A 24,035-nucleotide genomic window follows, 5' to 3' on the forward strand; every position below is an offset into this window, starting at 1 on the left:
GCCCAGTGGGATGTGAACCTTCATCCTGGTCAGCCTCCTGCCTCGCTCCTTGCACTGTGGACATGAGCCCCTCTCCCCTCCTCCAGAGCCTCAGGCTTCACCTTATCTTGCTGGGATCCAGGCCTCCCCCACCCCACCTCCTGGCCATATCCCCACTATGGCACTACCACATGCACCCCCCCAGCCTCTTCTGTGTTGTCTCCCCCCATCAGAATGGAAGCTCCTCGAGGGCAGGCACTGGCTGGCTTTGTGTATATTATATCCATATCCCTAGCATACCATGCTTGTCACACAGCTCCATCCTTACTTCTAGAAGCCACGCCTTCCTTAGTGCTCACGTCCAGGATGACATGAGCGTTTTCGGCGGCTGTGTCATTAATGGCTCACCTCTCCCCGTCTCGTCCGCGAGAATAATGGCCAATAATATGGCGAATGCTCTGCTATGGAAACCCTTGGGAAGCTGGAGCCATAGCCTTCCCTGCTCCACCACTTTAGTAACCAGGAAAGAAAGAATCCCGTCATGACCCTAGCACGGCACAACCCTAGCCCAGGCCTCTTTGAGGTTAAAGGGCAGCCTCAGATATTCATCTAAAACACAAATGAATACAAATTCGAGCCAATAAGGGATTAGGAAGTAGTCATTTTCTTGGAGACTTACATAACCCCCACCCCCACTGCTCCCCCCACGAAACCCAAATCTCCAACCAATAAGTAATAACAATAGTAATAGCTACCATTATTACAGCACTTTAAAGTTTGCAAACACTTTACAAATATTATCTCATTTGATCCTCACAATATCTCTGGGAAACAGATGCTATTATTATCCCCATTTTACAGGTGAGGAAACTAAGGCTGAAATCAATTAAGTGACTTGATTAAGGGTCCAGTGTCTAAGGCACCCAGGTCTTGCTGACTCCAGGCCCAGTACTCTAACCACCTAGCTGCCTACAGAAGTAAGACACTGATTAATTTCACTGTTGTCATTTCACATTCTGAGCATGACTTCCAAGGACGGGTGGGGCCAACATTTTCATTAAGGACGCTCCCGGGATAGGCACCCAACCTTGCTGGTCTCCAGTGATGCCCTGCGGTATGTATTTACTAGAGGCACAGGTGATACTCCCCGCAGGCAGTGAGCCTCTGTCTCTGTGTGTGTGTGTGTGTGTGTGTGTGTGTGTGTGTGTGTCTGTGTGTGTGTGTGTGAAAGAACCCTTTTTCCTAAGGCTATGTAGGAGGTAGAGGGGGGCTGAAGGAAGCTAAAATTCTACAGTCCCTAAATTCCAGCTCAAGGTCAGTGGAACACAATGGTATAAGATAAGATAAGATAAGATAAGATAAGATAAGATAAGATAAGAGGCCCTTGCTTCCTGGGCTGGCAGAGCTCCTTACCTAGGCTGGCGTAGATGTGGCTGAGGATTCGGGCTGGCTGTACTCTGATGGGGTACACTTCAGCAATTGTCTGCACATCAATTCCATTGTTCCTCAAGATGACCTTGATTTCTTCCGTCTCAGCTAGAAAGGACACTATAGGGAGAGAAAAGAGAGACTATCCAGAGAAGAGTGTTTTCTTCTTTAGTCTTTTCTAGATCACTGTCACTTCCTAACACTTCACAGGCCTATCCTCCCACAGCCTCTCCGACAACTGGCATTTTCCTTGTCAGTCGGATGGGCGTGAGGAGGAACCTCAGAGATGCCTCAGTTTGTATTTTCTTATGGTTAGTGAGCTGGAGCACTTTGTCATTTGGTTGTTGATAGCTTGCATTTCTTCTCTTGAGAACAGTCCAATCATGGCCTTTGATCATTTATCTGTTGGGGAAAGGTTCTAATTTGTCGCCAGCAAAAAGTGACAGGCTCTGTATGTATAGTTCTACTACTTTTCAATGATTTCCTTTGAAGGGAACAAGTTCTGGTACCTAATCTACTAGGCTCTGCTTCTGGCTCAGTCACTGAGGGCTTATGGGTAATTGCCCTGTTTCTAAAAGAGCCGAAATCTTTTGCAGAACAATTGGCAGCTTCTATAGGAAGAGTAAAGCAGAAGAAAATACGTGTGCCAAAGATCACCAGTAAAAGTCAATATCCAAAACATAAAGGGAATTGACACAAATAGCTAATACCAAGAACCATTCTGTTAGGAACCAAGAGAGATGAATAGTTTTCAAAAGGAGAAATGCAAACTCTAAATGACCTATGAAAACATACCCCGCATCTCCAAGAATAAGAGAGATGCATATGCAAACAAGTCAGAGGCTCTGCTCTGTGCCTTGTATCAAATGTGGAAACGGTTCATGAGAGAGGGGCTATGGGAAGACAGACACCCTTGGTGGAGCCAGGAAACGACCTGACCATTCCGGAAAGCAACATGAAATTCTGGAAGAAAGGTAAGCAAACTGTGTGCTTTCTAACCCAGTGATCCCATTACTGACTGGGCTTATTCCTGAAGGAAGTCAGAGACAGAAAGATATACATATACACACATGCACACACGCATACACACATGCACGCACGCATGCACACATGCATATTCTTAGCAGTGCTATTTGTCCAATAGAGTCAATTTAACAGTCATTTTTAAACACTTACTATGTACTGGGCAAGGAGCTAAGCCCTGGGTATACATAGAAAGGCAAAAGCCCATTCCTGCCCCAGAGGAGCTTCCAATCCAATGGAGGAGACGATATGTCAACGACTGTACAAACGTGCTCTAAGAAGGATCAATTGGAGAGAATCAATAGAGGGAAGGCCCTAAGAATAAGGAGGAATGGGAAAGGGCTCTTCTGGAAGGTGGGGCTTGAGCTGACATGTGGAGGAAGCCAGGAGGCAGAGATGATGAGGGAGAGCATCGCAGGCCTGGGGGGCTGCCTGGGGGCAGCCAGAGAAAACGCCCCAAGTTGGCAGATGAAGGGTCTTGTTGGTGGAACAGCTAGGAGGCCAGTATCACTGGATCAAGGAGGATATGTCAGGGAGTAAAGGGCAAGAAGACTGGAAAAGGAGGAGGGGGTAGGGCATGAAGGGCTTCAGAAGCCCCCAAGAGAATTTTCTATTTGATCTTGGTGGCAGTAGGGAATCATTGGAATTTACCAATTGCAGGAGGAGGATGTGAAGTGTTTTAGGAAGATCATTTGGACAGCTGAGTGGAAAATGGACCAGAGTGGGCAGAGACCTGAGGCAGGCAGACTCCTTTCCCCCAGCAGCTACAGCAACAGTCCAGGCATGAAGAGATGAGGACCTGCACCAGGGGGTGACAGTGTCAGAGGAGAGAAAGGGGTGTATGCGAGGGATGCTACAAAGGCAAAATCAACCGAACTTGGCAACAAATGGGATATGGGGGGGTGAGGAGTCCAAGATGACACAGAGGTTGTGAGCCTGGGGCACTGATGATGTCCTCAATAGTAATGAGAAAGCAACAGGAAGAGGGAAGGGTTAGGGGAAAGATAATGAGTTCCATTTTAGACATGTGGACTTTCAGATGCTTACTGGGCATCCAGTTTGAGATGTCTGAGAGGCAGATGGACATGTGAAATTGGAGGTCAGCAGAGAGGCTGGGGCAGGTTGAGAATCCTCAGCATAGAGATAGATGGCCATTAAATCCAGGGGAGTTGGTGAGATCACCAAGCGAAGTAGTGTAGAGGGAGAAGAGAAGAGGAGCCAGGACAGAGCCCCGAGGGACACACACCTCCAGTTACAGGGTGTGATCTGGAGGAGGATCAAGCAAAGCAGACAGAGAAGGAGCGGTCAAAGAGGGAGGAGGGGAGCCAGGAGACAGAGGGGTGTCCTGGAAACCTAGAGAGAAGAGAGGACCAAGGGGGACAGAGTAGAAGCCAGACTGCAGGGAGTTAAGAAGGGAGTGAGATGAAAGGAAGTGGGAGCACCAAAGGTGGATGGCCTTCTCCAGGAACTCTGCTGCAAAATGGAGCAGAAATACAGGTGACAGCTCTCAGTACTGGACAGATCAGATGAGGGCTCTTTGAGGATGGGGGAGATATGGGTATGTCTGCAGGCAGTAGGGAAGGAGCCAGGAGTCAGGGAGAGATTGAAGATAAGTGAAAGAGCGGGGATGGCAGAGAGGGCAATCTGCTGGAAGAGACGGATTGGAAGGAGATCCCTTGTGCAGGTAGAAGGCTTTGCCTTGGTAAGGAGAAAGGCCACTTCTTCAAGTGAGACAGGGTGAAGGAGAGAGTGGAGGAAGAAGAAAATGAAAGAGAGGGAAGAAATGACTGACGGAGCAAGTTCCAAAGAAAAGGAGAACTCTGGTTCCCCTTTCAGAGAGGGTCAAATTGGAGAGAAAAGACACGAAACAGTGAGAAAGAGGTAGTTCCGAGGGTCAGAGCTGCAGGCCTCGAGACGAGCGGGAGATCCGCAGGGTGCTGGAGCCAGCTAGTATCGCCTTATGAAAGCGGCCTGTTAAATGGTCACGGTGAGCAAATGCACCTCAGAAACTGGCCAAGACTACAAATCAGGCCTTGAGTTATTGTGTTGTTGACTGTTTAGACAAAAAAATGATGAAGAAATTGTTTATGATGCAGATGAAAATTGCTTCGGGAGGCAATTGGAGTTAAGTGCCCCACGGCTAGTAAGTGTCTGAGGTCAGCTTTGAACTTAGGTTCTCCTGGCTACAGGGCCAGGGCTCTATCCAGTGCTGGGCCACCCAGCGCTCCAATGCAGATGAAATTTAAAAGTGTGTTGTGCATCCTCTTTTTCAGAGAGCCACTTGTTAAACATTTACCAGCATACCCCTGGGGAGCACACAGTGGCCTCAAGCGGTCAGGGAAGGTTTCATGGCAAACGTGAGTCTAGATGAATGAGTAGAATTTAGACAATTAGAACAGTACATGGCACTCGTGAGGGAACAATAAGGAAACCGGCCTGGTTGGAGTGGAAGGGGCACGGAGGGAAGCAGCGATAGAAACGGTCTGAAATATAGGACGGGGTCAGATTAGAGAAGGCCTCCAATGCCAGGCCAAGGTGTCTGGAATTTATCTGATATAGCTGTGTTTTCTGAGGATTATTTGGGCAGTGTTGTGTTAGACACATTGGTAAGGGGAATGGGCTGGAGGCAGGAAGAGCAGCTAGTAAGCTGTGGCCGTAAACAAGTGATGAAGATTGATAAGTGGCCATCAGTCAGTCAGTCAAAACCCCCCCAACATTTATTAATCATCTACTGTATGCCAAACACCAACTACATGCCAGCACTGTGCTAAGCTCTGGGGATACAAAGAAAGGCAAGAGACAGGCCCTGCTCTCAAGAAGCAGCAACTAGAGGAGAAGCTCTCTGAAGAACTACACGTCCCATAGAGCCTTCTGAAAGCCAAGTGACAAGATGGAAATTGGAAGAGCCATTAACAATGGAAACAGAGAAGGGGCAGGAGGACAGGCGACAGGACAAGGCAGCCAGAAGAGCAGTGAGTTCCGAGAAGCCGATGCTTCCTGGGGCCCAGCTGCAGCTGAGTCAAACCACTGGAAAAGCAATTTGTAAATCAGACCAGACAGCATTCACAGCACAATACATGGCGCTTTTCAGAAGAGTAACTTGAGGCCGAGGGGAGGTACAGGGGAGAGAGGACTGGCTTTAAAGCCAGGAAGACCTGGGTTCAAATCCCACCTTGGACTCTTTCTTCCTAGCTATCTGACCAAGTCACTTGGCAGCCAGCAAGTCGTTTTGCCTTGCTCAGCCTCCATTTCCTCATCTGTAAAATGGAAGCAATAACAGCATCGACCTCATGGAGGTGCTGAGAGGATCAAATAAGATAACATATATAAAACATTTGGCAAACCTTGACGTGCAATACTGATACGTGCCATTGCTGCTACACTCCCCATTCAGAAGGTTTCTGCCTCCAAAAGGCCGTTAAATACACAACTTCTGCTCTTGGCAAAAAGGACACACCCACCTTGAACCACAACATCTGGCTTGGGGACAGTTGAAAATCTCCGATTCAGAGGATCGATTTCCCCAGGTGCTAAAAATCCCTAAGAAGAAAGCAGAAATAAACTAATTACAAACTCTCCTCTCTGCCACTAGCCAATGGGGACAAACTTGCATTGGCCGGTACCTTGGGACGAGATCACCACATGGAGGCAGGGTGAGAATGCCCCAGTTGGGTGTGGCAGGACAGAAGGAGAATGGGGGTTGGAATACCCCCTCTGCTGCTTATCGCCTTGTGACCTTGGGCAAGTCACAACCTCTCTGTGCCTCAGTTTCTTCATCTGGACCAGATGACTGCCAAGCTCCTATGGTGGAGCAATATATCCTCACCCCCTCTTACCCTTTCCTTCCCCATGCAAGTCAGTTTTCCTTAAAAGATATGGAAACTCAATTAGCCTAAAGAGGCCTAAAGGCTCAGGCCATTGAAATCACTTCCAGGAATTCCGCATGAAAGGTCATAATAGGCAATTATAATGGGCGGGGATAACGGGAGAGGAGCTTAATTCGATCCCTGTTGAATACCCTTTCCTAGCTAAGGCAGAAGTAAAGCTCCCTTAATTAGATACTGAGGGACCTAGCAATATCTAATTTTGTTTCCATATCAAACATTCCCAATTAGGGCCCTGGCCTGAGTCAGGCCCAGCCCGGAACAGCTCCCTTCTAACTCCAAACCTATGATCTCATGACTTTCTGCCAAGTTCTTTTCTCCAAGAGCTTAGTTTTGTTTCAGACTCCAGCCTGTCCTGGACATGTTCTATCTGGTTGCAAAGCTCACAGCGCCAACCTCCATAATTCAGCTCCTCTGTCCTGCTGATTTCTCATTTGTCTCTCTCTATGCCGTGTCGCCTGCTCAGCAAGTCACCTTGGGCTTAGGAGTTGTGGCAACACATATGGTGCAGTGGACTTAATCTCCCCTGAAGAATTGTGTTACTCAAAAGTTCTAGGATGTCAAGAGAAAATAACAAAAATCAAATGAAAATTGAAAAAGGGAGGACTGAAGGGGGAATAACATTTCCAGACCTCAAACTAGATTCCAAAGCAGCAGCCATCCAAACCATCTGGTATTAGTTTAAAAATAGAGAAGTAGATCGATGGACCAGCCTACACAAGAGAGAATTAGAAATCATGGAACTCTATAACCCAAAGTTTGATACTTTGGAAAGAACTCCCTCTTTAATAAGTTCTATTTGGAAAACTGGAAAGCATCGGCCAACATCTTACACCATATTCCACAATAAACCCAAAATGGATACATGCCCTGAATATTTGAGACCACACCATTTAAAAAGGAGAAGAGGAGCAGATCACATACTACCCACGGCAAACGAAGGCCAGAGGCCATTACAAAATGCAAAAGAGATCATTTTGATTACCCATACTGCAAAGCTGCTGCACAAATAAGTTAAGCCAGCCAGGATAAGAAGGGAAGTCATCGACTGGGGAGGAAAAACCAAACCAAACCTTTGTACCAAATGTCTCCGACAAAGATATGGAACCCAAAATATATAGAGTGAACATGCCTAAAAGTGACATGCTTAAAGGGTATGAATAAATGGGTCTCAAAAGAAGAAATGCCAAGTATTAACAACTGTGGTGCAGAAGGCCCCAAGTCACTTGGCAGCCAGCAAACTGGCAAAGATGACAAAAGGTAAGATCAGTCGGTGTCGATGAGCTTGTGCAAAGACACGGGTACCGATGCCCTGTTGGTAGAGCCATTTGGAATTATGCTGAGAAAGTGGCCCATCCCCTTTGACCCTGAGCTTCCCCCGCTAGGCACATACCCCAAGGAGGTACCTGACAAAAACAAAGGTCCCCAACATGCCAAAAGACTTTTGGCAGCCCTTTTATGTGGTAGCAAAGAACCGCAAACAAAGGTGCCTGTTGGGTGGGGAATGGCACATGGATATAATTGAACATGTCTGTGCTAAAAGAAATGATGAATGTGATGAACATGTGACCTGAGGTGACGTGAAGCAAGCAGAGCCAAGAAGGTAACAGCCCCCCCAGGACTCCAGCCCCCCAGCTGCCCACCCCAGGGGCAGAAGGCGGATGAGCGTGACACACTGTATCCGATGTCGGATTTTTTCAAAGTAGCCATTGATTTTGCTGACTGTATTTTTCTCTTATTCACCTTTAAAAAAAGAATTCTTTGTTATACAGGATGGCTCTCTGCAGCGAGCAATGGGGAAGGACACAGGGAGAAATTTAGGTGATATGAAAACAAAAGTTATCAATAAAATTAATTTTTTAAATCTTTAAATATACAAAAAATAAATAAATGAAAAAATGGAACCAAAAACAAGAAGGAAAATGAATGTTGTGAAATTACAAAAAGCAAGCCTGACCCCAAAGAGCAGCCAGCTCCCTGCCACCCCTGCAGAGGGGGCCCACGGGTGTGTAACCTCGCCTACGGGGCCAGATATTTGCTGTTGTGCTGTTCACTTTTGCTGACTTTCTCCCCCTTCTTCTTCTTTTTCTTTATTCTTAAATTCTTTGTTATAAGGGATGGCTCTCTGGGAGAGGACTGGATACAATTAAAAGACAGAAAGAAAAATCTAATTGTGGAAAAAGCAATGTGTTCCTCCCTCCTCTTCCTGTTCTGCTCAGTCCCATCTCTCTGCTCACCTGGCCCCAAAGCTCTGGGTGGGAGGTCCTTTTAAGCTATCCCGTACAGCCTTGTTGGCACACCCAGAAAAGGTTCAGTAGGAAGATGTTCATCCCAAAGGAAAGGCTGAGTGAACGTCACTGTCTTGGGAGAGTAGGACCCTCCTCACCCAATGGGCGGGCTCAACCTATCTTTTATAGAAAATGATACTTTATGATGCTTTCTGGCAGAAACCCCAAGTTTGATAGTCTCAGGGAAGTCTCCCCCCCTTTAGATTGGGGGTACAGGGCTAGAGCCTTGAAGGTCTGGGGAAATGCGGGGGGGGGGGAGGGCACAGCTTGGTTTTAAGTTGAATAAAAAGGCATCAGGACACAGAGAAGCATGGGAAGACTTGGTAAACTTATGTAGTGAAGTAAGCAGAACCAGGAAAACAACATACCCGATGCCTACAATAATGGAAATAGGAAATGAGAGACAAGAACACCAGTGCTGCACAATTCTAATGACCGCATCTGGCCTGGCACGTGGAAGGCCCTTGTTTCCTTCCCTGTCCAAGAAGAGCCACGAGAAGGCAAAAGTGGAGGCCTCGGGATGGGAAGCCCACGCTCCATTCACGTGTTGCTTAGTTTGCCCAAAGTGCTTTTTGTCTCTCTCTCTGTAAACTGTTTGTTCCAGGAGAAGGCTCTCTGGTGGGGAAAGCCGGGTTAGTGAAGGGTTCCCAACCTGGAGCCCATGGCCTGGCCTTGGTGAACATTTTGATAGCTGTATTTCAACAGAACTGGTTTCCTTTGTAACCTTACGCATTTCATTTTTTGCTTCATTTCAACATCTTATGCTGAGAAGGAGTCCATAGGCTTCCCCAGGCTGTCAAAGGGCCTAGGATACAGAGAAGGTTTAGCAAAAAATGAAGCAGATGAACAAAAGCCACCAGTGATGTTTCTAAATCATCAAATGGGCTAGGGCCATTGACATTTTTGCTTGAGGGAATTTCAATCTATTTTTTGTGTGCAAAGTGAGAAAAGAGCAACCCCGCCTTTTAAATGGGCCTTAAAGCCTGAAGGCCATAGATAAGACTCTTCCACAGAGGAGAGCAGCTTTCCCTGGAAGCCCGGGTTCTGGCCCTCACCTCCCCCAGACAAGCCTTCGGGAGCCCTCGGCAGAAAATATCCTCAGATGGGCCATTTTCTTTTTTTTCCCTTTACTGGTCATTACTGCTATTTGCTCTACCCTAAGCACAAGAAGAAATGAAGCCAAAGCTTGGGGTTCAAAGGGGAGGGACTAGGGCCATGGCACATGTCAGCTTAGAGCCTAGCTCCTTACTGTTTACTTAAACTGTTCCTCAGGCAGCAATGCCCCACAGATGAGCCTTAAGGGCTTTGGAATGAGCAGCTATCTAGTGTCACATGACTGTCCGGCAGTTGTCAAGCCCAGGCTCACAGACTGCCTTGTGGTGTCCATTACAGCTGGGAGGCAGCAGGGCCCAGGGGAAATCAGAAGCCTGTGACACCTTAGTTCAAAGCCCACCTCTGACACTCACAGAGTGTGTGACCGCATCATCTCTCTGAGCCTCAGTTTCCTCATTTATAAAGCAGGGATGATAATAATAAGAGTAATAACAACAATACCTAACACTTATACTGTACTTTAAGGCTTGCACAATCACCTTACATATCCAGGATGTCCCAAGCTTAAGACTACACTGAGACTTTGGGGACTCCCTATATTAGCTAACTGGACTCTCACAACAACCTTGTGGGGTAAGTGCTAATACTATCCCCATTTTCCAGATGAGAAAACTGAGACTGAGAGATGCTAAGTGACTTTAAGTTCCTTGAGACAGGGACTATCTTTTACTTTTTTTTGTATCCCCAGTGTAGACCAGTGCCTGGCACACAGCAGGCACTGAATAAATGCTTGACTGATTGGCTAGTTTGCTGGGAGTCACACAGCTAATAAAGGTCTGAGATGGAATTCCAAATCAGGTCTTCCTAAGTCCAAAAATAGGGCTTGAGCAGGTGCGCCACCTAGCGTCCATAGCTACTCTGAGAAGAGATTGTTTGTAGAACCTTAATGCCCTCAGCCACCTGGTAGAAGGGATAGTGACAACCAGAGGCTTGTATGGTGAGAGGACACAAACCCAATTAGCCAAAGGATCTGGGGACACTGAGCTAAAAGAAAAGCCAGAGGAGGCACATGCGCTGCTTGTGGGCCCATGTGAAAGGGCCTCTACATTGGCAGAAGACCTGGAATGTGAGTTGGGGGCAGTGAGGCCCCATCCCTGGCAGGATGGAGGATGATCTGGAAGGGATACACGACAAAAGCAGAGGTCGGTAGAGGTTGGGCTGGATGCCCTAAGGCATTCTGGGAAGACTGTCTGAGAATATAACTGTTTCCATGTAAGCATTAGGTAAGCGTTTTTTTCTTCATTCACTCGATAAGGTTTTATGAAGCACCTATTGTATGGCAGGCACTGTGCAAAATCAAAATCAAACAATCCCTGATCTCTAGGAGCTTCCATTCAATTGGAGGGAAACACAATGAACACAGTTAACAAAATCCAAAACGTATTTCAAGTAAGGGGAGGGGGGGAGAGAACACACAACTGACAGGATTCAGAGAAGCAATACTTGGGCGAGAGGTCTTGAGGCCGTCAGAGTCACGCGAAGGATGGTGGGGCCACCCCAGACGGGTTCAATCCAACAAGCATGAATGAGGCTTCTATTATGGGCCACAAGTTCCAAAGATGAAATGTAGCTCTGGGCCTGCCTCCCCTCCTGCCCTGTCATTGTTCCCTGTCAGCAGTGCCCCACCTCCACGCCTCTCCCATGGCCTCCATTCCTTCCAAACTCAAATGGAAGGCTCACCTACTTTGGGAAGGCCTGCCTAAATAATCACCATGAGCGGCAGTCACAACCCTCCCACAGACGCCTTGGGTCTTGTCTCCACATTCATGACGGCTCCGAGTTCATGACAAACATAAAGGAGGCCAGTTCCAAGCTGCCCCAGGTCCCTGAGAACCTAGGGCCAGGCTCAGCTCCCCCAGCCTCGAAGCAGGGGCAAGGAATCTCAGCAGTCTTCTCTAGAAGCCCTTCAAGAAATAGCAAGTCGTCACCTCAACTCAAAAATGAAGATGAGAGTAGTACCTGCCCCACAGGTCGGGTGTGAGACTCGGGCGGGACAAGAGGGCTTTGGAAAGGGCTCTACAAACCCCCAGTGGCACAGAAATTCACACTATTAATATTATTATTGTTGTCATTACTACTAAGAATAATGATAATTTTCCCAAGAAAGGGCCTCACTCCAGAGAGCTTCAAACTGAAGCCCTGGAAAGACAAATGTCACCATCCATTAGCATCACAGCATTACCAAGGGGGAGAGGCCCCAGCCCTCTAAAGGGAATCCCCCCTCTAACTTGAGGGCCCAGGAGCCTCTACCAGAAGACCTCCAGGAAGGACAAACTCACCACTCCAAGGAGCCCTTCCCACTGTGGGATGGCTGGCATGGGGAGGAAATTTCTCCTGACGCAAGCCTAACCAAAGAAGCTAGGCTCCCCGTTGCTGACCTTGAGTCTGCCCATCTTGGTAAAGCACGACAAAGCTAATCCCTCCATCACAGGTCCGCCCTGGCTACACATGGCCACTTCCTCTGACTGGTCCTCCTCGGGCGTCTGCCCTGTCCTTTGACCCTGTTCTGCCCTGCCCTGCTTGTTCCGCCACACGCCCAATGCCTGCCTTGGACATGGCGCACCTGGATGTGAAAACTCCTGAGGGGATCAGGGCTCTTCTTACCTCTGCCATCAAGCTCCCCAGGATGTACAGGGACTGGCCCCACATGTGAGGCAGCTTGCCCATGGGAACTCGGTCCACAGTGTGAGGATGCCGGTACTCTTCGTCAACCTACAAGAAGCCACAAGAGCAGCAATTTCAAATGTTAGAGACAGGAGACAATCCCAGAGTTCTGGGAGGTTTGAGCTCCGTCTTCCTGGCCAAGGGGCTGAATACAGGAACAACGAACCCAGAGCCCCTTCCATGTACCTCCAGGGAAAGGAAAGAATGTCTCCTCAGGCCTTAGAGTGCTCCAACTGGGTCCCACAGGGCAAGGGGCCCCAGGCATTGTCTGTGCAGAACATGGATGGGGCCTCAGCTAGCCCTGGCCTAGGCCACCAACCCCTGGTATAAGAGGCAGCTGCCAAATCTGGCAGCTTCTTAGACACATCATCCCAGCCCTGCCTCCCCATGGATGCCTGCCCCCAAAATTCGGGCCCTGAGACACAGTCTCTGTGGCTGTCCTTAAAACCTGCCAACGATAAGAGCACAGGCTCATTCCTGGGGCCTCAGGGCATCCTTCTTCTGCTGTGCTATGCTCACCTTCTCATGAGGGACGCTGTAGAGCTCAGGCAGAAGGCGAACCCCATTCTTGCCCTTGATAAGGACCCCTTCAAGAGCTTCGCGGTACTCCTGCACCTGCAAATGAGAGCAAGGCAGGGGAACACCTTAGGGTTCCTCCCCAGGAGGGCATGGAGGGCTTCACCTTGGACCGAGGGCAGCAAGGTGGGCAGAATCAAAGGATGGGGGGGGCCTGCTGCGGCTAGGCCACGAACAGCCGAGAGCAGAGCACCTGAAGACCTGGGCCTGGCGGGCAGTCACCTGAGGTGCTCAAAGCACTACAGCCAAAGCCTAGCCCAAGGGCTGGGTACTCAAGCAGTGAGAGCAGAGGCCATGCAGCCAGAAGGGCAGGGGGAGCGCCATGGGGAAGCTGAAGGGAATAGAGCCTGCTGGGGGCCAGCAGGAGGATGGGGAAGCAGGTACCTGGCCCACCTGGGCCCTTAGAGCCCTGAGCTCCTGGACCAAAGAAGACCACTCGCCTCATCTCACATGCTTGCTTGCAGACTGCCATCTTGTAAGGACTCACGGCTGTCTGCCAAGAATGTTGGAAACTCTAGCAATGCTAATTACTAGCATCACGGAATGATCCCAGTGAGTGTTAGTGGGAAATCATCATTATCTGAAAATATTTGCCAAGTGTCCTCCACTGAGCTCTGCGAGCCTTCCCTCTCCTCTAGTGCTGGGCAGAGGGCACTGGGCACAAGGGGGACAGCTCTCGGGACCAGGGGCAATCAGTGTGTCATGTACCATGCCAGGCACAGGAACACAAAGAGGGAAGTGAAATGGCCCCTGCCCTCAAGCCCCTCACATCAGCTCAAGAAATACCAGTAATCCCAGCCAGCATTTAGGTAGCACCTGAAGGTTTGCTGAGAGTTCTCCACGTCACCTCAACCGCTTCTCGCAACGAACTCGGAAAGCCGCTGCTACTATCCCCGTGCACACTGACTCCAAGGCCAACCCTCATCCGCTGTCCCACCGGGCGGCCTAAGATCACCCCGAAGCATGTAAACATACACAAAAGAGGTGATGGGGAAGGCAGGGATCGAGAAAGGCTTCAGGAGAGAAGGCCGTGCTTGAACTGGGCCTTGAAGGAAAATAGGAATTGGGAGAGACAGAAGTGAAGAGAGATGGCTTGCCAGGCATGAGGGACAGCGAGGACAAAGGCTCCAAGGCGGGAGATAAGCAGCTGTGTCTTGAGGCACACAGCCTGGATCATGCCCCCACAGGAGGACCTGGGAAAGTTCGAAGGAGCGGGGTTAGGAAAACCTGGAGACGCTGTTTGGTCCTGAAGATAACAGGCAGCCACTGGCGTTGACTGAGTGTTCGTGGGAGGGGGAAGAGGGAGGCTGATGTGGTCAGACCTCTGCTTTCAAAGAAGTAGAGGATGGTTTGGAAGGAGGACAAGCTTGAGGTGGAGAAGTCCTCCGCCCAGGAGAGGAGTGAAGAGGATCAGATGAGAGAAGGGGGAGGACTCAAGGTATATCGTGAAGACAGAAGTGACGAGATTTAACAAGAGATTGGATGTGAGGGAAGAGAGTGACAAGTGCAGGTGACACCCAGCTTGGGAGCCAGGAGAGCTGGGACAATGGTGGAGCACTCATCGGTCACAAGAAAGCTGAGAAGAGGAGAGGGCTTTGGGGAAAAGATGATACGAGTTCGGTTTTGGACAAAACACGTGGAGTTTGAGATTGCTACAGGACATCCGGTTTGAAATACCCAATAGACAGCTGGTGATACTGGAGACAGTGGTCTCAGCTGGATGAGGAGGTCAGAAGGTAGACTTCGGGGGTTTCAAAGTGAGTGAGAGGAATTGTAATCGAGCAAATGATCACAGGTTAGAACAGTACGAGTGGTGACAGGAGAAGGGAATGAGTAAGCTTCTCTTTGTAGCCCCAGCACTTAGCACAGTGCCTGGCACACAGCAGGTGTTTAATAAATGTTCACTGACTGACTGATGCAAGAGTAGAGGATTGTGCACAGTTGAACTGCTCTACTAACAGGTGGAGACTGAGAGGAGAGGGAAGCGTAGCTGGTACGAGGGTGATGGCCTGGGAAAGAGCTAAGTGATGGAGGGACTGGAAGTCACGGTTGAGGATGAAAAACGGGGTTAGAGATCATAAGGCAGAGGGAGAGATCGAATGATAGAAGGTTCAGATCTGATAAAGGAATCCCAGGGTTCTTGATTATGGAAGTGGAACACGTCGGGGTTGATGAAATCAGGGCCGTGATTACCCTGGTGTGTCCAAGGTGAAGAGGAGGAAGGTGACGAGACCGCAGAACTGGGAGTTAGGATGTCTGAGGGAACATCAGTCCCCTAGCATAAGGGCAGGAATTGCGGTGGCAAGGAAGACAGAGCTGGGCATGGGACTCCTTCACACCCCAAGGCCAAACAGACAGATGAGCAAACACTGAGAGTTCTTTTGGGCTTCTGTCTCTCCAAGGCCTAGCATGAGGACTGACATAGAGCAGGTGCTCAGTGGGCTGGAGTGAACAAGCCTGTTGATATTGCCTTAATATCAGACACGAGCAGAGACCTTGTGGTGAAGTGGGAAGAAGCCCGGGTTTGGTGCCAGGGGCCTGGGTTCAAAGCCCTGCTCTGTGGCTTCCTGCTGTGTGATTTTCTGTGGCTCACGTCCCGTCTGAGCCTCACTGGCCTCACCTGAAGAGTGAGGGGGGTGGATTCGACGGTCTCTTAAGATCCCATTCAGCTATGATTGCCGGGGCCTCCAAATGCTCTCTAGACAGGTCAGCCTGATCCCTGAGAACCTCCCACTGGGACAGAGACTCAGTCCAGTCACTGACTGAAGAGGAAAGCAGGATCTCAGCACTGTCCTAGCGAAAGCAGGATCTCAGCACTGTCCTAGCGGGGAAGACGTTCAGCCACTCCCAACTGGAGGCCAGCATACCTGTTCCACGTTGCCACTGAAGACGCCATCCAGGATGAAGTAGGTCCAGAACAAAGGCCACTCACACTCAATGTTCTCAAACAGCTTCAGCTCCGCTGGCTCATAGTATAGACGATGAGGATCCTGCAAAAAGCAAGGCCTGGCATGTGTCACCATGATCAGAGAAGCAGGGCAGAAGCACAGAGAGCGGTGGGCGCACAAAGGTAGCAGCCCCCGCCAACAGCCCACAGGACGGCAGCGGCCTTTTTCCCACTCTAAGACTGCCTGTTGGCAAGCAAAAAAACAAACCAAGGAGAACCCAGGCCTTTGGAGCACATGCCACCACAGCTGTCAACTGATTATGACAGAGCAGGAGGGCCAGACAAAAGCCTTTTGCGGCAAGGCAGGGAAACTCTGGGGAGTCATACAACTGTTCCTGTGTTACATGTGTGTTACATGTGTGTTACATGCCAAGCCCTGGGCACTGTGCTCTCCTGTCTGCAGCTGGAGGTCTTAGGCACAGAAAACACCAAAGGGCTGGCTGATGATGGCTGCATTACCAAGTCAGGGACATCTGTGCCCTTGCCAACACCTTCTGAACTTCTTTCTGTTCCCTAGCGCATGCTTGGGTCAGAGGTCATGGAATGCTGACGATTAGCCCCATGGTCCTGACAGCCTGGCCCTCACTCGGACACCAGAGCGTTGGCTAAAAAAAAGGGTAGATGGATATTTTGGTCCTGGATACCACCTCTGACACCGACAAGCTGTGTAACCTGAGTCACGTCACCTCTCAGTCTTTCCATTTGTAAAATGGGGCTAATAATACCCCCTACCCTCCAGATCATATTTGCGAAGTGCTCTCTACACGTCAGTTCTGATGTAGAAGATGAGGGAGGCACAGCGTATCCCCGGTATTGATAGTGTGGAGGCCAGGCCACTTGTTCATGTCCCTACCTGAAGCTTTCTAGCAAGGAAGCAAAGTCAACTCCAAGCTTGCTATCCAAAGGGGGCCACCCAGAAAGACAGGAAATATAGGGAGGGAAGTGAGTGTAGGTGGAAAAGATGCTGAGCTTCAAGATATCCAAGAGAAAGTACCCATTATTAGATCACTGAAAAGGCAGGATTGGAGTAGAAGACAGAGGTCAGGGCTGGAAATCAACGTTTAGGTGGAATGACCCTGAGACTAGCTGTATTGAATGACTGTGGAGGAAGGACAGAACATTAAGGAGAGGATTCTAGGAAGATTCTGCCACTGCTGCCGCTGCTGCCACCCTGCCCCCAATGGGGTCAAAGTAAATGAGTGCAGTGTCATAGAAACAAAGGGTGAGAGTCTCGAAAAGTGAGGGGTAGGATGTGAAGGATTAATTGTGTGAAATGGTACATAAAGATCACAGACGCAGAGCTGAAAGGGCCCAATGAGGAACTGCGGGTTAGAGCTGCTGACATGCCCGGGGTCGTCAAGCTAGTGGGCATCTGGGGATGGAGGAAGCCTCAGGAAGGCCATGGGATCTGGTGATGGAGACAAGCTGGAAGGCAGCTGGCAAGGAGACAGAAGGAAAGGGGAGGTGAGACAGTCAGGCAGCAGCGGAAGGGCACAAAGAGTTCGGGCCACATCGCCGGGCCCTCCTTGACTTGAAAAAGCCAGCAGAGCCGTGAGCCTGCAGACATTCAGCACTGCCAGGGAGCATACCCTGGCCTAGCCCCTCAATGCCCTCAGCCCTTCAGAAGGGGTCCTAGCTTCTCTCTAGGACTCCGAAATAGAAACTCGGCTTTAAGGCAAGTGAAATAAAACTCTGGAGCCTTCAGCCCACAGCCAGCTGTCAGCTGGCAAAGAAGAAGGCTGGCACAGCAGAGGGCTGCCTGCATCTGCCTCTTCTAGACTCTAGCCACCAATTCAGGGGGCCCTGCCACTGCTGGCAGCCGAATTCAAGAAAGGCACTAACCAACCAAGTTTTCAGTCCTCGTGAGCTCTGGAAAAAAATCACACGGTTGTCTGTAACCTAGGGGAGGTAGCTTAACTGAAACGGGTACCCCCCAAATCCTTGGCACTGACCGAGCTCTGCTGGCCTCAGGGAGGGGTGGGGGAAGGCACGCTAAAAGCAACTCACCTCTTTGGGGGTTTTGTACCCATCCCGGAGAAAGCGACAGCAGCCGTAACGACCCTGGGGGTAGGAACGAGACGAAAAGAGAGCATCAGAATCCGAGGTCCCTCTGCAGACCCAGCCAAGTACTGGGCACAAGACCACTTCAAAATAACTAAGGAAAGCTCAAGTTGAAGAACCATGGAGCTCCGGACACTCAGCTTGGCCACCGAGCTGGTGATTTCAGCGTGGCAAAAGAACAGATCAAGTCTCTGGCCAGAGAGCTGAAGGAGCCTGCTTTTTGGGCTCTGCCAGAGCCCCTGGGCCCAGAAAGGCCTAGCTCCTGCCCCTACAGCCTTTCTATGGCCTTCAGGGCCTTTCCTGTTTGCCCATACTGTTCAAGCTATAATCATGGAGAACAGTCGGTCTCTCTACAGCCCCATCCCTGACCTATCGGGGCCCAGTGGTACAGACTAGAGATCTTGATTGGACATGGAATGGAACAAGCATTTATTAAACACCTACTATGTGCCAGGCACTATGCTAAGTGCTTTGCACATCTTATCTCATTTGATCCTCACAACAACCCTGGGAGGTAGGTGTTATTATTATTCCCATTTTACAAATGGGGAAACTGAGGCAGATAGTGGTGAAATGACTTGCCAAGGTCCCACAGCTAGTAAATGTGTCTGAGGCTGGAGTTGAACTCAGGTCTTCTTGACTCCAGGTCCAGTGCTCATACACTGTTCCCCCTAGCTGCCTCAGTGACGTCTGATGGGGACAATGAAAGGACCTTGGATTTGGAGCCAAAGATCTGGGTGCAAAACCTTCGCTGTACTACTTGCCACTCAATGTGCCCTCTTTGGACTCAGTTTCTCCTTCTGTAAAACAATGGGGCTGGAGCAGATGAGCTGAGGTCTCTTCCAGGATTCCATCCCATAATCCAACTGTTTGATTCCTTTGGTCTCCCAGAACCTCCACACTGAACAGTCCGTCATTAAAAAGAACAACTATACATCAGAGAGCATGGGGCGTTCTGCTCCTGAAGCCAAGGGAGGAGTGTGTCTCCCCACCGGTCCCATTTTAGAAACGAACTGAGAGGCCAACACTCGCTGAATCCGAAGCAGACCAATGCCCAGCATGCCACATATTGGCGCGTCTCCCTAAAGCCGGCACTCTGAATGAGAGAAGGGTCCGGATAGTGACTCACCTGCAGCTTGGTGACTATTTCCTGCTTTGTAATCTCCACCAGCTGGCTGTCCTCTACTGCAAATGCTGGGAAGGAAATCACTGAAAGGACACTGGCATCTACCTCTTTGGACATTGAGGCCCGAGGCAGCATGGAATGGAGGATAGACTAAGAGAGAAGAAAGGGAGGGCCCCTATCAGGCAAGTCTTCAGGATGCATACAACAAGCCCCTTTGCTTTGGAAGGTTCATTCCAAAGAGTAGTCCTCTTGCAAGGCCCGCCGGGGAGGCCTGAAGGAGGCGACATTGAGAGGGCCAACTGAGAGGCCGGCTTTGCCTCCACTGACGAGTTTGGCCAGACTCAACAGCCCCTGTTCCCAAACATGGAGTCTAGTCTACCCTGTGGGGTACGAGGCAGCCAAGGATAAGACCCGAGCCTGATGATTTCAGCATGAAGGGCCAGATTGGGACCTACGCTCCCTACAGAAGTCACCCTTTGTACTCACAGAACTTCCAGATCCCTCAAGCCCTATTAGCCCATGAGCAACTGTTCAAACAACTGGGAACCTGCTTAGACAAGGGAAACCATAGCTGCCAGCATCTCACATGGGCCTTCTCCCAAATGGGCAAAGACTTTTTAAAATAACTTCAAAGGTCAATGTCTACGCCATGAACTACAGACTTAATCCCCAAAGCCGTATTCCACATCATGTTCTGAAGTCCTCGTTGGGCGGTATCTAAAAAGCCCAAGTCCCTGTCCCAGCAGAGAGGACCCTGAATGCCCCAAGCCCTACATCAGCTCTAGCGTGATGCCAGGATCGTCTCCTTTCCTTGGCTTTGGGGCCACCACCAAGTGCAGCTCAGCACATACTCTGCCAATCTAGAAAAGGAAAAGCTTTGGAAATGCTGTTCCCAGTTAGCCCAGGGGCTGAGGCCCCACTTAAAATGGTGGCGGGCCCTCTGCGAGGGAACAGGCCCACACCCCATCACCAAAGCTCACTGGGCCAAGCATGTGGCCTGATTCAAGCCAGGGCAGAGCAAAGTGGAGCTTCTGTTCTCTTACCTGGCAGTGCTGGACCTCGTCTGACAAGACATGGATTACGGACTGGGGCCCGCCCTTCACACCAAACAGGTCCAGTTCATCCAAAGCTTCCAGGGCTGCCTGTGAGCAGCAAGCAAAGACACAAACACACACCTGAGCACCCACACATCTGCCTCTCTCTACCCCCCACTGTCCTTCGCACACTCTGAGTATGGACGCAGCAGCATCTCAAGTCTTCGACCGTTCTCTGTGGCTAGACAGTGTGTTGAAAGCAAGGACTCTTTTTGACATAAGCTTTGCATCTCCCTCCATGCTGTCTGGCACTCTGCACCAGAGAGGGCATTTAAAGAACAGCTATAGAATGAATGAGTGAGTGAGCAATGCTATTAGTGTGCATCCCTTTAAAAATAAAAAGGATTATTATACCAAAGGGGCAATCCGACCAAAGCCCAGAGAATGGCCTACGCAGAGCCATCAGATGCCCCATTTGGGGGCCTCGGGTGCTCGTTGGCCTGGCATGCTGCAGCAGACATGGGACTGAAGCCAAGCAGATGACCCATCCATCCCCAGGAGGCCCCAAGGGCTTCCCATCAGCCTCCAGCACTGCCTCAGGGAGACCCAGAAGCTCGAGGCAGGCCCACCACCACACTGCAGGTCTGACAGAGAGAACAAGTTGGAGGAGATCCCTCTTCTTGACAGTCCAGCACTGTCTTTGGGTGGCTTTCTCATGTTGCTGTGTCATATGTGTGTGTGTGTGTGTGTGTGTGTGTGTGTGTGTGCGTGTGTGTGTGTGTGTGTGTGTGTGTGTGTGTGTGTGGAGAAGTCTTATGAGCTAGGCCATGTTGCAAGCTGTCTGAGGTCTCTCTGTCACCACGGCAGTGACAGCTGCGTCCTTGACAATATCTCTGCTGCCCTTCCTCTGGGCGTGCACATGGAGGAAGGTTCAGAGGACAGGGCTCTGGGCCTTTTTTTCAGGGTAGCCTCTAGAAATATGTGACTCAATGAATCCATCAATCAACAAGCATTTAAGCGCTTACTATGTGCCAGGACAGGTGGTACAAAGTGGAATAGCCCCTGCCCTGAAGGAGTTTACATTCAAATGGAAGAACAACATATACACAGACGAGTAAGCAGAAAATATATGTGACATGTATAACCTAGATCAGATTGCTCGCCGTCTTGGGGAGGGGAGAAGAAAAATGTGGAATTCCAAATCTTATAAAAATGAATGCTGAAAACTATCTTTACATGTAATTGGAAAAAAACAAAATACTATTTACAAAAAAAGAAAGAAAATATATGCAAAACGAATGCAAGATAGTTTTAGGAAAGAGGCCTAGCAGTTGGGGACAATGAAAAGGGCTCATGAAGAAGGTGATGCCTGAAAGGATGCCAAGCCTTGGAGATGAGGAGGGAGAGCATGCCAGGCATGCAGTCGAGAAAGTGAGATGTTGTATGTGAGGAACAGCAAGGAGGCCTGTGTGGCTGGGACCCAGTGTGTGAGCAGGAGAGTCAAGTGCAAGAGAGTTAGAAAGACAGGTAGGAATAAAACCCACATAAAGCATCGGCATTTCTCTATGTTAATAACAAAGCCCAGCAGCAAGAGATAGAAAGAGAAGGTCCATTTAAAGTTACTGTAGACATTATCAGATACTTAGGAGTCTGCCTGCCAAGACAAACCCAGGAACTATATGAACACAATTACAAAACACTTTTCACACAAATAAAGTCAGATCTAAACAACTGGAAAAACATCATTTGCTCATGGGTAGGCCGAGTTAATATAATAAAAATGACAATTCTACTTAAATTAATTTACTTATTCAGTGCCACACCAATCAAACTACCAAAAAGTATTTTATAGACCTAGAAAAAAATAATAACAAAATTCATCTGGAAGAAAAAAAAGGTCCAGAATATCAAGGGAACTAATGAAAAGAAATGCAAGGGAAGGTAGCCTAGCTGTACCAGGTCTTCAATTTCATCATAAAGCAGCAATCCTCCAAACTCCTTGGTACTGGCCAAAAAATAGAGTGGCGGATCAATGGAAAAAGTTAGGTATGCAAGACACAACAGTCCATAACTATAGTCGTCTACTACTTGTTCAATCTAAAGACTCCAGCTTCTGGGATAAGAAATCACGATATAGCAAAAAATTGCTGGGAACCCTGGAAAAATAGTACGACAGAAACTAGGCCCAGGCCAACATCTTATACCCTAGACCAAGATAAAGTCAGAATGGGTACATGATTTAGATAGAAAGACTGATACTGTAAGCAAACGAGGAGAGCAAGGAATAGTTTACCTACCAGATCTATGGAGAAGGGAAAAATTTATGACCAAACAAGAGATAGAGAACATTGCAAAATGCAAAATGGAAATTAAAGCTATCCATAGTCATATGGAAAAATGCTCTAAATCACTTTTTTGATATTTAATTAATTTATTTTAGTTTTCAACAATCACTTCCGTAAGCTTTTGATTTTTAAAATTTCTCCCCCTTCCTCCTCACCTCCTTCCCCAAGACAGCATACAATCTGATATAGGCTCTACAAATATATTCCTATTAAACATATCTAAATCACTACTGATTAGAGAAATGCAAATCAAAACAACTCTGAGGTACCACATCACACCTATCAAATTGGCCAACATGACAAAACAGGAAAATGATAAATGCTAAAGAAGATATGGGAAAATTGGAACACTAACGCATTGTTAGTGGAGTTGTGAACTGATCCAACCATTCTGGAGAGCAATTTGGAACTATGCCTAAAGGGCTATAAAACTCTGCATACCCTTTGAATACCAGGAAAAGGACCCACATGTACAAAAATATCTACAGCAGCTCTTTTTGTGGTGGCCAAGAATTGGAAATTGAGGGGATGCCCATCCATTGGGGAATGGCTGAGCAAGTTGTGGTATATGAATGTAATGGAATACTATTGTGGTATAAGAAATGATGAGCGGATGGACTTCAGAAAAACCTGGAAAAACTTGTATGGACTGATGCTGAGTGAAGTGAGCAGAACCAGGAGAATGTTGTACACAGTAACAGCCACATTGTGCGATGACTAACTTTGATAGACTTAGTCCTTCTTAGCAATGCAAGGATCTAAGACATCTCCAAAAGACTCATGATAGAAAATGCTGTCCACATCCAGAGAAAGAACTCTGGAGTCTGAATGTAGACGGAAGCACACTATCTGCTCTCTCTTTTTTTTGTTTCTTCTTTCTCGTGGTTTCTCCCGTTGGTTCTAATTCTTCTTTATAACATGACTAATGTGAAAGTAGGTTTAATATGAATGTATATGTGGAGCCTATTTCAACTTACATGCCGTCTTAGGGTGGAGGGAGGGAAGAGATGGGGAGAAAATTTGGAACTCAAAATCTTACGGAAGTAAATGTTGAAAACTAAAAATAAATAAATAAATTTATTAAAGAAAGAAAGACAGGCAGGAACCAGGTTGTGAAGAGCTTTCAATGTCAAACACAGGAAGAAATATTTGATCCTAGAGGTAATAGGGAGCTACTGGAACGCAGAGAATAAGGGGGAGAAGGGTAACATGGTCTGACCTGCACTTCAGGAAAATGACTTTAGCAGCTGAGTGCTGGCTAGCCTGAAGGGGCCAGGAAACCAAGCAGAGGCTAGTACAATATTCTAGGTGAGAAATGATAAGCCTCAAGCTGAGTGAGAGCATGAAAGGAGAGGAGGGGTGAGACGTGTGCTGAGTGTGAGGGAAGAGGCAGAGGATGAGACCAAAGTGGAGAGCCGGGAGGCGAGAGGATGGCAGGGCCCTCAGCCAAAGGAGAGAAGTCTGGAAGAGGGGAGAGTTCTGCTTTGGACATGGCACCCCCAGCTGGAAATGTTTAACAGGAGACTGGTGATGTGGGCCTAGAGACGGGCTTGATGTCTATGGATAT

The 24,035-nt window shown here is 48.7% G+C and overlaps 1 protein-coding gene across 8 annotated transcripts in view; it reads right to left on the minus strand.

Annotated features, from left to right (window-relative positions):
• The window catches only part of PHKA1 (phosphorylase kinase regulatory subunit alpha 1), an 84,423-nt gene that overhangs the window by 39,486 nt on the left and 20,902 nt on the right, over window positions 1-24,035 (minus strand). For all 8 annotated transcript variants that reach the window (XM_027837510.1, XM_027837536.1, XM_027837483.1 and 5 more), the window contains 8 exons: window positions 20,133-20,231; window positions 19,093-19,239; window positions 17,910-17,963; window positions 15,823-15,945; window positions 12,899-12,994; window positions 12,320-12,427; window positions 5,892-5,970; window positions 1,393-1,527 (listed from right to left, as the gene is read on the minus strand). In XM_027837510.1, coding sequence (XP_027693311.1) covers window positions 1,393-1,527; window positions 5,892-5,970; window positions 12,320-12,427; window positions 12,899-12,994; window positions 15,823-15,945; window positions 17,910-17,963; window positions 19,093-19,239; window positions 20,133-20,231 — 841 coding nt within the window. The remainder of the gene's footprint in view (window positions 1-1,392; window positions 1,528-5,891; window positions 5,971-12,319; window positions 12,428-12,898; window positions 12,995-15,822; window positions 15,946-17,909; window positions 17,964-19,092; window positions 19,240-20,132; window positions 20,232-24,035) is intronic.

Source organism: Vombatus ursinus, unplaced genomic scaffold (genome assembly GCF_900497805.2).
Source record: "Vombatus ursinus unplaced genomic scaffold, bare-nosed wombat genome assembly UNPS02004571.1, whole genome shotgun sequence".
NCBI lineage: Eukaryota > Metazoa > Chordata > Mammalia > Diprotodontia > Vombatidae > Vombatus > Vombatus ursinus.